The sequence below is a fragment of the Sphaeramia orbicularis genome, chromosome 8, assembly GCF_902148855.1.
Source record: "Sphaeramia orbicularis chromosome 8, fSphaOr1.1, whole genome shotgun sequence".
NCBI lineage: Eukaryota > Metazoa > Chordata > Actinopteri > Kurtiformes > Apogonidae > Sphaeramia > Sphaeramia orbicularis.
Window position 1 is genome coordinate 34,694,114 of NC_043964.1, and position 12,865 is coordinate 34,706,978.

Below are 12,865 nucleotides of genomic sequence, written 5' to 3' on the forward strand. Positions count from 1 at the left end.
CTTTATATTTGTTTTTTTTAGCTTTATTTATTGGATTATCAGATAAAAATCAATATTAGTCTATCTATCTATCTATCTATCTATCTATCTATCTATCTATCTATCTATCTATCTATCTATCTATCTATCTATCTATCTATCTATCTATCTAATCACTGTGTGTGTTTTTTTTATAAATATGTGTGTTGTGGATGACTAATGTGTATTTGTACAGGTCTGTTGGTGGTTTGATTCACTGTGCGAGCACGAACACAGTAATAAACAGCTGTGTCCTCTGGCTGCATATTCAGGCCTGTTAATCTCACTGTTTGAGTTGAAGTGTAAGTGTTGTAACTGAATTTGTTCTTCAGAGCAGCATTTTGATAGAAATTCCCTCCTCCCCACCGATGTAAAATCCAGTCCATTGGTTTTCCTTCACGCTGTCTGATCCAACCTGTTGCATAGCTGTTGTCAGTCAGAGAATAACCAGAGACCTGACAGCTGATGGTCAAAGTGTGTCCAGGCTGCAGGACCACTGAGTCTGGCTGGATCAGGTCTATACTGTACACACCTGTGGAAACACAAACCAACATTATCGCCACCATTCATCTGACTGATACATGTTTACCATGTGTTTAGTAAAGTCAAAGTTTCTCACAGGATCCAGATGCCAACAGCAGTATCAGAGCTACAGAGAACATGACTGATGATGAAGATGAACTGAAGGGATCTCCTCTGACTGACACAAGCACACGTCACTTCATTATAAGTTATGATGAGGCTGATTTGCATATTTATGTTGAGACTTGACTTAAATGAGTCAAACATACTGTGACACTTATTTTCTTAAGATAAGAATCACAAATGTACAAAATGCACAATGTGCCGCTGTAGGATATAAAAAATTTTATGTAACAACATAAAATAATAACACGTAATAGGGTCGTACCAAGATCAGAAAGTGTCCAAAAAAAAAAAAAAGATTATGTCGCCATCATTAGGAAACATGTATGATTTAGCAAGAATTTAGTTCAAAGAAGGAGGTGATGTCCATTTTGAGGTTATTTAAACACACTGAAGTCCTTCTTTATAGCCTTCGATAGAAGATCTATTGGTTGGCACTGAAAATCTGAAAACCAAATGGCAGATGGTGAAAACATTCTGATACTGAATTACTGGTTTTAGGTGACAGGAGTCAATCAAAAATATATTCATGCAGATTAAAAATGAAATTAAATCCTTTCGAGCTGATCTGAATCACTGAACACTGTTGATGTTACATGGCAAAAAATATGAAAGATTTTGATACTTTTTTTTTTCTTAAATCCATGTTGTCTTTATACCTTTTCAAACTCTTCAAAAGAAAATCATGACTCTTCCAGCCACTGAAAGTCATGTATTATCATTTCAGTCACTTTAACATTATTTACTTTTATAACTGATATAAGTTTTTATATATATGTGCTGATAGTGCTTTCATTTGAATCTTCTCTGGAGATCATTAGTGGTCTGAGGGCTCCTCCTCTGGTGGATTCATGTTATAGCCTCATCCAACAGATCATGGTTGAGCTCAGAGTTAATCCAATGGGAGATTCTCTTGTTTTGCTGCAGCTGAAGGCATCATGTCAGCTGTTTATATCAGACTATGAGGAAGTTTAATATGCATGAGGGAAAATGACGACATATAGAAGAAGGTTGGACTACTGGGTCTCTTGATATGTCTCATCTGAGGTAGAATTGAGTCATGAGCATTTACTTGAACATGTGATAGTGTTACTTTACATGGCATTTTCCTTTAACTCTAAACTTCTAACATGAATTACTTCATAATTTGAATGTCAAGAAGACAGGAACGGGGATGATTTTACATGGTGAGTTTCTGTGCGGTGTTTTGTTCCCATGTGTCACAATAATAAACAGCAGAGTCTTCAGTCTTCAGACTGTTCATCTGCAGATACACCTTTGGTTTAATTTATTTTACTCTTACATATTTTTAAATTAATTTTATATTTTCTTGATGAAACTTGAAGACTCAAGAAACAGTTTTCTATCATCTAATTTAGTTCAGTATTGTGTTTTTCTCATTCTGTAAATCATTCATGGTCTCAGAACTCCTCCTCTGGTGGATTCATGTTACAGTTTTCACCCACTGTGGGGTTTTTGTTCAGGTCTACAGGTGCTTTGTGTTACTGTGAGTGTCTTGCACAGTAATACACAGCAGTGTCTTCAGGCTGCATATTCTGTCCATTCAGAGTCACTCTATTGTTTGAAGCATGTACGTCAATGCTGAATTTATTCTTTAGTGAATCTTTGTGGAGTGTCCCACTAGTATATTTGCTTCCAATCCACTCCAGTTTTTTTCCTGCGGGCTGTCTGATCCAAGCTGTGTAGTAGCTGCCCACAGAATAAGAGACCTGACAGGTGATGGTCAGACGTTGACCTGGCTGCAGAATCACAGAGGCTGGTTGTGTCAGTGTTTCACACTTCACACCTGTTAAAAAATAATGAAAATAAAGAGAAAAGTTTGTGACAAGTGACCATACTATGTAATAATATTAAAGCTGTTACTGCAATAGACTTACCAGGTCCAGCTGCCAACAGCAGCAGCAGAGCCAAAGAGAACATGTTTAATGTTGACGTTGATGTGTTGTGTGATTTCCACTGCCAGTCTGATGTGTAGATTATATACTGCAGCTGCACAGCAAGAAGGACTTCAGAGTTTGCATTCAATCCAACATGTGACACAATGACGCTGATGTTACTCCAGCATCACAAGTGTCTGACAACTGCTGTAATATCTGCAAAAAAGACTAAATATGTGGATTCATCTGAATTTTCCAAGCAGTTCATTGTTAAGATCAAATTACCGGTAACTTTTAAAGAGCGCTTCTCTATTTTTACGAATAATTATTTATAATGGGGGGGGGGGGGCTTATTTCAGGAACATTATCAGATTCAACTTTAGCCCTGATTTTCTGATGCAACAAGATGTTCTAAGCACTCCTGTGTAATTTTTTTGAAATTTTCATCCAAACCCCCACCACCACCCAGAGAATTACTTTTTCAACTTTGAAAACGTGTTTGTTTTTTTTTTGGCAACTTTCAAACCTTCTTCACTTTTGATAAAGTACAATGTAACAATATGCTCATGCTGGGCCCTTAAATGTTTTTTTTGTGAGACATGTCATGTCTTCAGAGTGCTTTGCACTACAAAAGATGTAGTGTCAAGGTCAAATTATAGGTCAAAGGTCACCCAAATAGTTAAAAATGCGTCTTTCATGGAATGAAGCTGTTAATGTAGGTTCTTCAAAATGTTGGGCTCAGGTTCTCTCCTCATAACACATCTACTGACCACAAACAACTTCCATTCAATAAGACATATTATACAGAACTATTTATTCCATGTATTCTCCATATAGACATGTCAAAAATAACAAATGGTAGTTTCACAGGACTTTGACATTTACATGTATATTTCCCGTTGCGGATGACACAGTGGTGCAGTGGTTAGCACTCGTGCCTCACAGCAAGAAGGTCCTGGGTTTGATTCCAACACCAGTCGATGGGGGTGGGACCTTCCTGTGTGGAGTTTGCATGTTCTCCCAGTGTCTTCATGGGTTCTCTCTGGGTACTCTGGCTCCTCCCACCATCCAAAGACTTGCACTGATAGGTTAATCTAAATTGCCCATAAATGTGATGTGATTGTTTGTCTCTTTATGTTCAGCCCTGCGATGAACTGGTCACATGTCCAAGGTGAACCCTGCCTTTGCCTGGAAGTAGCTGGGATAGGCTCCAAGTGACCTAGTGAGGATAAAGCAGGTTCAGAAAATGAATGAATGAAGTGTTGGTGATTCCTTCCTAAATGTGTGCTAGTGTTTTCCCGCCACACTAATGGCAGCAAATTCAAATGGAATGTACATGTTGCAATATTTTGTTTCTAATGTGTCTTTAAAGGGCCAAAGGCCTTGGGGGATCCCACCAGGAAACCAGAGGGAAGTGAACTGAGGACATATCTGATAAAATCTCAGAATGTTAGGAGTTTTTGAAAAAACTAGGCATTTTGGTGACCTTTAACCTACAACATGACCTTGGCATTAGACTTTTCTTAGTACAAAGTACTCTCATGGTACAATGTGGCACTTACAAGATCATTAAATGGCCCATCATGAACATATTTATACATTGCACTGGAAAAAAGAGTGGAGAAGCTGTGAAAGTTGCAATTTTCAGAGTTAAAAAAGTAATTTTCGGGGTGGGGGTGGTGGTGGGCAGGGGGGTTTGGACGAAAATTTCAAAAAAATTACACAGGAGTGCTTAGAACATCTTGTTGCATTAGAAAATCAGGGCTAATGTGGTATTTGATATTAAGCCCCCCCCCCATTTATAATTGATTGAAATATCACTAATAACAATTTTGGAAATGTTCTTATGATTGCAAGTAAAATTATGCTAATAGGTTATATTTTGTCTTCAAATCAGTGGTAATATTTAATTTTCTCAAGTTTTCTAACATATATGTAAACCATGATTGCAATGTGTTCAATGGTTAATTTACTTAAATTCAAAATATTCACAATTTTATATGTATATTTGAATTTATTTGCTTTTCCACTGTTTGTTCTCTGTAAACAGACAGTGACAGCAGGGTTCAAGTAAATAAAATAATGATGTTTAAGGCCTGAGATGTACACTGTTTCCCATAAAGTTGGAATAATTTTGTTTTCAGACATATGCCTCTTTTTATTCCTATTTATACACATCAGTATCACCTTTGACCAGGTATAATGATCACATACTGAGTCCCAGTTACACTTGATCTATCAAGAATAAATCACATTGTCACAATCATGTCAAAAGAACACGTTAAAATATTTTATTCCAACTTTATTGTAAATAGAAAATAGGAAAAAGACAAATAGCTGTTGAGGAATCGAAACTTGTGAGGAATTAAAAAATACCTGATTTACACTGAAAATGCAAATGCAGGAATAATATAATAATACAATAATATAATAATATTATAATATACATATATATATATATATATATATATATATATATATATATATATATATATATATATATATATATGTATATATATATATATATATATATATATATATATATATATATATATATATACTATTATTGTCTTGTATCTTTTTTATTATTATCCTGTGGTGCAGAGTAGCCCCACAGCAATTTCGATGTAACTTTTGTGCAATGACAATAAAGGTTATTCTATTCTATTCTATTCTATTATTACACGTAGAGGAAAATTTCACTTGGAAGTTGTCAAAAAAAATAGTTCTATGTCTTTAAGGGTTAACTTTAACATGTTCATTCACTTTTCTACATGTCATTTATTTTCTTAAAAATATGTTGCTTAAGAAGACTTTGTAATATTCTAGTTATGTGATAAAACTTTATTTGAACTGTTTTTATTTTTTGTGTCAGTGATCGTGTTCAGTATATAGATTTTGTACAGCTGCTTCACCAACTCCAGTCACTGTGGGTCTCGTGCACAATAATAAACAGCAGAATCTTCTGTTTTCAGACTGTTCATCTGCAGATACACCTGGTTTCTGCTGTTGTCTCTGGAGGTGGTGAAGCGACCCTGGACTGACTGGGAATAGTAGTTAGTGCCAGTGGTTTCAGCAGCGATCCACTCCAGTCCTTTTCCAGGAGCCTGTCTGATCCAGTGAATCCAGTAGCTGCTGAGTGTGAACCCAGATGTTGTACAGGTCAGTCTGTGGGATTGTCCAGGTCTTTTTACTGCAGGTTCAGATTCAGTCAGAGTCTGACCATCAACACCTGTTAAACCACAATGAAACAGTCATCTACTCAAAGTCAGAAAGGATTTGAAAACTTAACATCAGTGTATATCTTCACCTGCCCAGAGGACGGTTAACAGCAGCAGTCCTGTCCTATAGGCCATCATGTTGAACTGTTTGTCGTTTCTGCAGTTACACATTTAAAGGGTGACAGTAAATATTTTGCATTGACTCCTCCTCAAAAACAAAACAGAAGCTAAACTACATTTCTGTTTAAACTGGACCAAACATGTTTTTTGTTTGTTTGTTTGTTTGTTTGTTTTGTTTTTTTTCATAAAATGTGTTTTGTTTTGTTTTCTTTTTTTTCATTTATTTTTTTATTCATTTGTCCCTGAACTGTAGCGCTAATTCACAAGATATTCCCCAAAACATAGAATCAGCACAAAGCTGTAAAATCAACCACACATATTTTGAAACATAAATTCCAGGATGTGAAAGAATCTGAAAACAAAAAGAAAAAAATGACAGAAACAACCTGATGTAACAGTTATTTTATTTGAATAAAGTGTGTTGCTGATACATTTTTCTAAGTATGTGACATAATTAATATATAAATGTTTAAAGAAAAGAAAGAAATGAATGTAGGAAAGAAATGAGTGAAATAAGTGAAATGAAAATTCAGTGATAGAAGCATTATTTCTTATCACTTAATGAGGAAAATAAATGTTGCTTGTAGTCCAAGGGACAAGAAATCATAAATTATTTTTTTTACATGATAAATGTAAAAAACACATTTAACTACATTGACTGAAATGTTTTTTTTGTTTTGTTTTTTTGTTTGTTTTTTTAAGATTTAGCTGATTTTTTGCAAGACAAAAATTTCAAGAAAACCACAAAACTCTTTGTTTTATAACTTTAAATATTCAGTTAATTCTATAGATAAGATTCACTGACAACAATAACCAGTGATCATTATGATCAGTATTGTAAATAAAAGTTCCAGAGCTGGATTGGAATAAGGAAGTAGTTTTAGTATGACTTCCCTGTTATTGTCTGTCATTGTGTGTCGTCGAGCACAGTAATACACTGCTGTGTCCTCTGGCTTCAGACTGTTCATCTGCAGATAAAGTTTACTGCTGGAGTCGTCTCTGGAGATGGTGAATCTACCCTGGACTGATGAGGAGTAGTAGATCGGATATCCTAATGTGCCTATATATGCGATCCACTCCAGTCCTTTCCCAGGAGCCTGTCTGATCCAGGCCATATAGTAGCTGCTGAGTGTGAATCCAGATGTTGTACAGGTCAGTCTGTGGGATTGTCCAGGTCTTTTTACTGCAGGTTCAGATTCAGTCAGAGTTTGACCATCAACACCTGTCAAGACAAAAATAAACTCATAAGACTTTCTGTGCATTTATAACTGAAATAAACTGATCTGAGAAAAGGTGAAGCACTTCACCTGCCCAGCAGATAGTTAACAGTATCAGTCCTGTCCTATAGTCCATCATGTTAAACTGTGTGTCCTCTGCTGTCTGTCCTCTCTGCACTCAGATATTTAGAGGAGGAGGATATCTGAGTTTTGCATTGACTCCTCCTCACAGATATGAGAGACCCTAAACTGGACTCAAGGACCAAAACACAGATCTAATAAGTCAAACCAAAGACAAAGATACAGTATAGATACAGGAGGGACCAACTATGTGTTCAATGTTAATATGAAATACTTTTGCGGTGATATGACTAGACAGAATGAAACAATTTTGTATTCAAGATGAGATACATGACCATATAGTAAAATAAACAAAATTAAATAAAAAAAATTTAAAAAATCAATTTATTTATTTATTTAAACCATCAGCAATCCCATTGAGGGAAACATCATTTTCAAACATCTTGGCAGGGAAAAATAAAATCAAATAAAGGAGCAAACACATGAAAAATAGTGTAGTGGTAACAACTTCAAAGGTACCACAGTTGTACAGTTTTTTAAAAAAAGAAGAAAAAACTGTGAAAGCAAATATTTTTTGTTATTAAAAAAGATAAAAAACACGGAGAACTTGACATGATCAAGATGTGATTGAAATATTAACTTTCAGCTTTAACGCAAGGGGTTTTACAAAAACATAGCACTAATGGTTTAGAAATTACATCCATTTTAAACACAGTCCATCAAACTTTCATTGACTCAAAAGTACTTGGACAACTGACTGAACAGCAGCTTCATGTCCAGATGTGTCCTGTTCCCTGGTTATTATATGACAAAATGAAACAGATAAAAGCTCTGGAGTTGATTCCACATGTTGAATTTACATTTAGTCAGTGGAAATCTCTATATGGGCTCCAAAAAGCTGTCAGTGCAAGTGAAGGATGACATCACAACTAAATCTATTAGATAGTGAAAGCATTAAGAGTGGGAAAAATCAACAGGTTGGTACATTGTTAAAAGGAAAGAATCCACAGGTGAGCTCAGTAACACCAAAAGGCCTGGAAGACCATGGAAGAAAACTAAAGTCAATGATCACAGAATTCCTCTGATGGTTGTTGGTCCTTTGTTTCCACATCCAGCCAAGTCAAGGACAGACCTGAGGAGGTAGGTGTGTTATTATGCAGTCTGCTAAACCTTTGGAGTAATACACATGGAAAAGCTCAGATTAAAAATGTAAATAATGTGTTCAGAGATGCAAAGGTTTACAATTTGTCATCACCAGTGGATTTTCTGGGTCATTATTGCATAGGCTTCAGTTACTGTTTGAGTAGAAATGGGATAAACTAAAAGACTGATTTCATTACAGTCATTAGTGGTGTGAGGGCTCCTCCTCTGGTGGATTCATGTTATTTTCTTTTTTTCCACACACTGAGGGGTTTTTGTTCAGGGTGTCTACTGATATGTGTTACTGTGGCTCTCTTGCACAGTAATACACAGCGGTGTCTTCAGGCTGCATATTCTGTCCATTCAGAGTCACTATTTTATTTGAAGTGTCCAGGTCAATGCTGAATTTGTTCTTCAGTGAATCTTTATGGTATGAAGCTACAGTGTGTTTCATTCCAATCCACTCCAGTCCTTGTCCTGCAGGCTGTCTGATCCAAGCTGTGTAGTAGCCTAGGGAGTAAGAGACCTGACAGGTGATGGTCAGACGTTGACCTGGCTGCACAGTCACAGAGGCTGGTTGTGTCAGCGTTTCACACTTCACACCTGTGGATGAAAACATGTTGAACATTGAGTGGGTGTAATAGCAGTGAACAGTGAGCTGTGATCATAGTGTCAGTGTCTGTGCCTCAGTGAGACTCACAGCATCCAGCAGCCAACAGCAGCAGAGCTACACAGATCATGGTTGAGATTAAAGCTGATCTCATGGGAGCTTCTCTTCTTCTGCTGCAGCCGACAGCATCATATCACCTTTTTATAGTGGACTGTGAGGAAATTCAATTTGCATGAAGACAGACAGAGGTAATAAAACAAAGACGCACTTCATATCAAGCTGAAAAAGCCCGTACCAATCTCGGTCAACCATTCACAGGAAATTTACCTGAGTAAAATTTACTCAAACTCAAGGAAATTTTACTCTACTCAGATAACAGGTGGTCCCTCTCTAAAAAGAATAAAAGTTACTCTTTGGGTAGAGCTCTCCAAACTACATATAGAGCCAGATTTACTCAATATAGAGCTAAATTTATTCTTTTTGAGGAAAATAGTTTTAACTCTAAAAAAAATGCTCAGTAATTTTTCCTGTGTTCCATTTTTCTGCCGCTTATGACTGGAATTCTTTGCAACGATCCTTAAAACTCACCTCCTTCATACCGCCCACACTATTTAAAAAGATCAGTGAGAGATACACTTTTGGACCACTGCACCTGTTTTTAGCTTTTCTATTTGTTATATGTCATTGTGATTGGTTCTGCTGTCCATCCTGTTTGTTTGGTTGTTGTATATTTAATCTGTTCTGTCGTTTGTACATGCAACCTGTGCTGCTACTCATTCTGTTTGTGTGCTGCCTCTTGGCCAGGTCGTTATTGTAAATGAGAATCAGTTCTCAACTAATTTACCTTTTTAAATAACAGTAAAAAAAATGAGAATACAGTAATAAAAAATAAAGTCCAGATACATAATATGTTAATTTATGTTTTTTCTTTTATACTGTAAATAATAAAAACTATACAGATGTGACTCATATTAGGAGATGTGACTATTTCAACCAGTAACCAGTAGTTCATTCACCTGAAGTAAATAGTTTATATTGCACTTAGATTACATCTCAAATGCATACTGTGATTGCACTGTGTCATTATGTGCAGCTGAAAGCAAAAAACTGGGATCTGTCAAATAATATGAAGATTTTGTACAGCTGCTTCACTAACTCCAGTCACTGTGGGTGTCGTGCACAATAATAAACAGCAGAATCTTCAGTTTTCAGACTGTTCATCTGCAGATACAGCTGGTTTCTGCCGTTGTCTCTGGAGATGGTGAAACGACCTTGGACTGACTGGGAATAGTAAGTAGTGCCACCACCACTACTGATATAAGCGATCCACTCCAGTCCTTTTCCAGGAGCCTGTCTGATCCAGCTCATTTCGTAGCTGCTGAATGTGAATCCAGATGTTGTACAGGTCAGTCTGTGGGATTCTCCAGGTCTTTTTACTGCAGGTTCAGATTCAGTCAGAGTCTGACCATCAACACCTGTTAAACCAGAATGAAACAGTCATTTACTCTAAATTCAGAAAGTATTTGAAGACACTTAAAATCAGCATATATTTTCACCTGCCCAGCAGATAGTTAACAGCAGCAGTCCTGTCCTATAGTCCATCATGTTAAACTGTGTGTCTCTGTCTTGGTCTCTGCAGTCACATTTTAAAAGAGAGGATATCTGCATTTGCATTGACTCCTCCTCAAAGAGTGGATAAAACTGGGATTAATGTTGTCATCATGGTCATCAGAAATAATTTTGTTATATAATTAGCAGTTTAATAATCACTTGAATTTTTTATGAAGAAAGATTTTATTAAATTCTTGCTTGATGTCAATTATTTTGACCCTGAAATTCCATGTTTTTATACTAGACCTTTAATTTTTTAATACACTGTTATGCATTAAGTTATTTTTATGATATGTTTATTTCTTCTCAAGAAATGATTATGACAATGTGATTCATTCTTGATAGATAAAGTGGAACTGTGACTAAGTATGTGATTATTGTACCTGGTCAGAGGTGATTACTGGGTGTATAAATGAAAATAAAAGGTGGAATGTATCTGAAAATTAAATTATTCCAACTTTATGAGTAATGATGTATTTTGCATCAAGTTTCACAATATTAAACAAAAAGCAAATAATTAACAGCACATATTATGTTAAGTGAATTGCAGGATGTCAGGGAAGAATTATAAACAGAACTTTTAAAAGGTTTAATTTGTATTTATCATTAATTAACAAGTCACTTCTTAAGATGAAAGGCAAACACCAAAGTATCAAGAATTTGGGTACATTTTTACTCTCTAAACAGTGAATGGTGAATATTTTAATTGGTAAGAACACATGAAATGTAAATAATGAAGTAGCAGATATATAAAAGGTTAGATGATCATCTGCAAACTGAAGGTATTTATTTATTCTGAATAATCAGCTATGAAACATGTGAAGTACGTAATGATCTTGTATTCATTAATGGTGTGAGGGCTCCTCTTGTGGTGGATTCATGGTTTTCACTCTGAGGGGTTTTTGTTCAGGTCTACAGATGGTTTGTGTTGCTGTGTCTCACTTGCACAGTAATACACAGCAGTGTCTTCAGGCTGCATATTCTGTCCATTTAGAGTCACTGTTTGGTGTGAAGAATCTGCAACTATATTGAACTTGTGTTTTAAAGACTCCTTATAGACTGTGGCGTATCCAGTATGCATGCTCACGATGTATTCCAGTCCCTTGTTTGCAGGTTGTCGGATCCAACCTGTACGACGGCTGCTGAGAGAATAAGAGACCTGACAGCTGATGGTCAAAGTGTGTCCAGGCTGCAGGACCACTGAGTCTGGCTGGATCAGGTCTATACTGTACACACCTGTGGAAACACAAACCAACATTATCTCCATCATTCATCTGACTGATACATGTTTACCATGTGTTTAGTAAAGTCAATCCACTGAAAGTTTCTCACAGGATCCAGATGCCAACAGCAGTATCAGAGCTACAGAGAACATGACTGATGATGAAGATGAACTGAAGGGATCTCCTCTGACTGACACAAACATACGTCACTTCATTATAAGTTATAATGAGGCTGATTTGCATATTTATGCTGAAACTTGACTTAAATGAGTCAAACATACTGTGACACTTATTTTCTTAAGATAAGAATCACAAATGTACAAAATGCACAACGTGCCGCTGTAGGATATAAAAAAAATGTCTCCTCTGACTGACACAAACACACTTCGCTTCATTATAAGTTAACACATAATGAACTTCATTTACATATCAGTGAAAAACCCTTTCAATAAATTCTCTTTTATTTAAATTTGACACAAAGTAGCAACTAAAAAAGCCTTAAAAGCAGAAGCAAACTGAAAAAATAGTCATTTTCACAATATATTGATTTTTTTTTTTTTAAATAGAAAACCAAAATGTATTTGTGGATGTTGTTCTGTTTTTTGATTTGTTATAAATTATTAATTATGTCAGGCTCCTCCTCTGATGGATTCATGTTATAGTTTTCCACTCAAAAGAAAACTTTTCTTCAGGTCTACTGATGATTTGTATCACTATGTCTCTTTGAGCCCAGTGATACAGCATTGTCTGCAGACATATATATTCTGCCCATTTAGAGTTGCGATTTCCTATAAGTGTCTAAATTGATACTGGATTTATTTTTCATTGGGTGTTTATAATAGGAGAAATATCCAACACAGTTTATTCCAATTCATTGCTGTCCTTTTCCTACAGGTTATCTGATCCAAGATGTGCCATATTAGATTTCATGTTGTGTCTCATGTGATGTGGAATAGTGTCATTAACATTTATTTGAACACATGAGGCACACATGTTAACATCATCCCCAATTGTTTTTTTGTTTTTTTTAAAGAAACTATAGGGTGGTAAAGGTTATGGAAATTCTATGATTCTTTTTTTT

The 12,865-nt window shown here is 35.8% G+C and overlaps 1 protein-coding gene and 3 gene segments (V, D, J or C); all 4 read right to left on the minus strand.

Annotated features, from left to right (window-relative positions):
* Positions 1-5,920, minus strand: part of LOC115423875 (Ig heavy chain V region 914-like) — a 243,074-nt gene extending 237,154 nt beyond the window's left edge. The window contains 2 exon segments of the V gene segment in view: positions 5,481-5,793; positions 5,872-5,920. Coding sequence covers positions 5,486-5,793; positions 5,872-5,920 — 357 coding nt within the window.
* Positions 1-12,865, minus strand: part of LOC115424836 (uncharacterized) — a 353,136-nt gene that overhangs the window by 254,903 nt on the left and 85,368 nt on the right. The gene's annotated exons all lie outside the window — the stretch shown is intronic.
* Positions 2,166-2,667, minus strand: LOC115423882 (Ig heavy chain V region 5A-like). The segment is given in 2 exon segments: positions 2,166-2,470; positions 2,562-2,667. Coding segments are annotated over 2 exon segments (348 nt in total).
* LOC115423860 (Ig heavy chain V region 5A-like) lies at positions 11,440-11,974 on the minus strand. The segment is given in 2 exon segments: positions 11,440-11,797; positions 11,894-11,974. Coding segments are annotated over 2 exon segments (393 nt in total).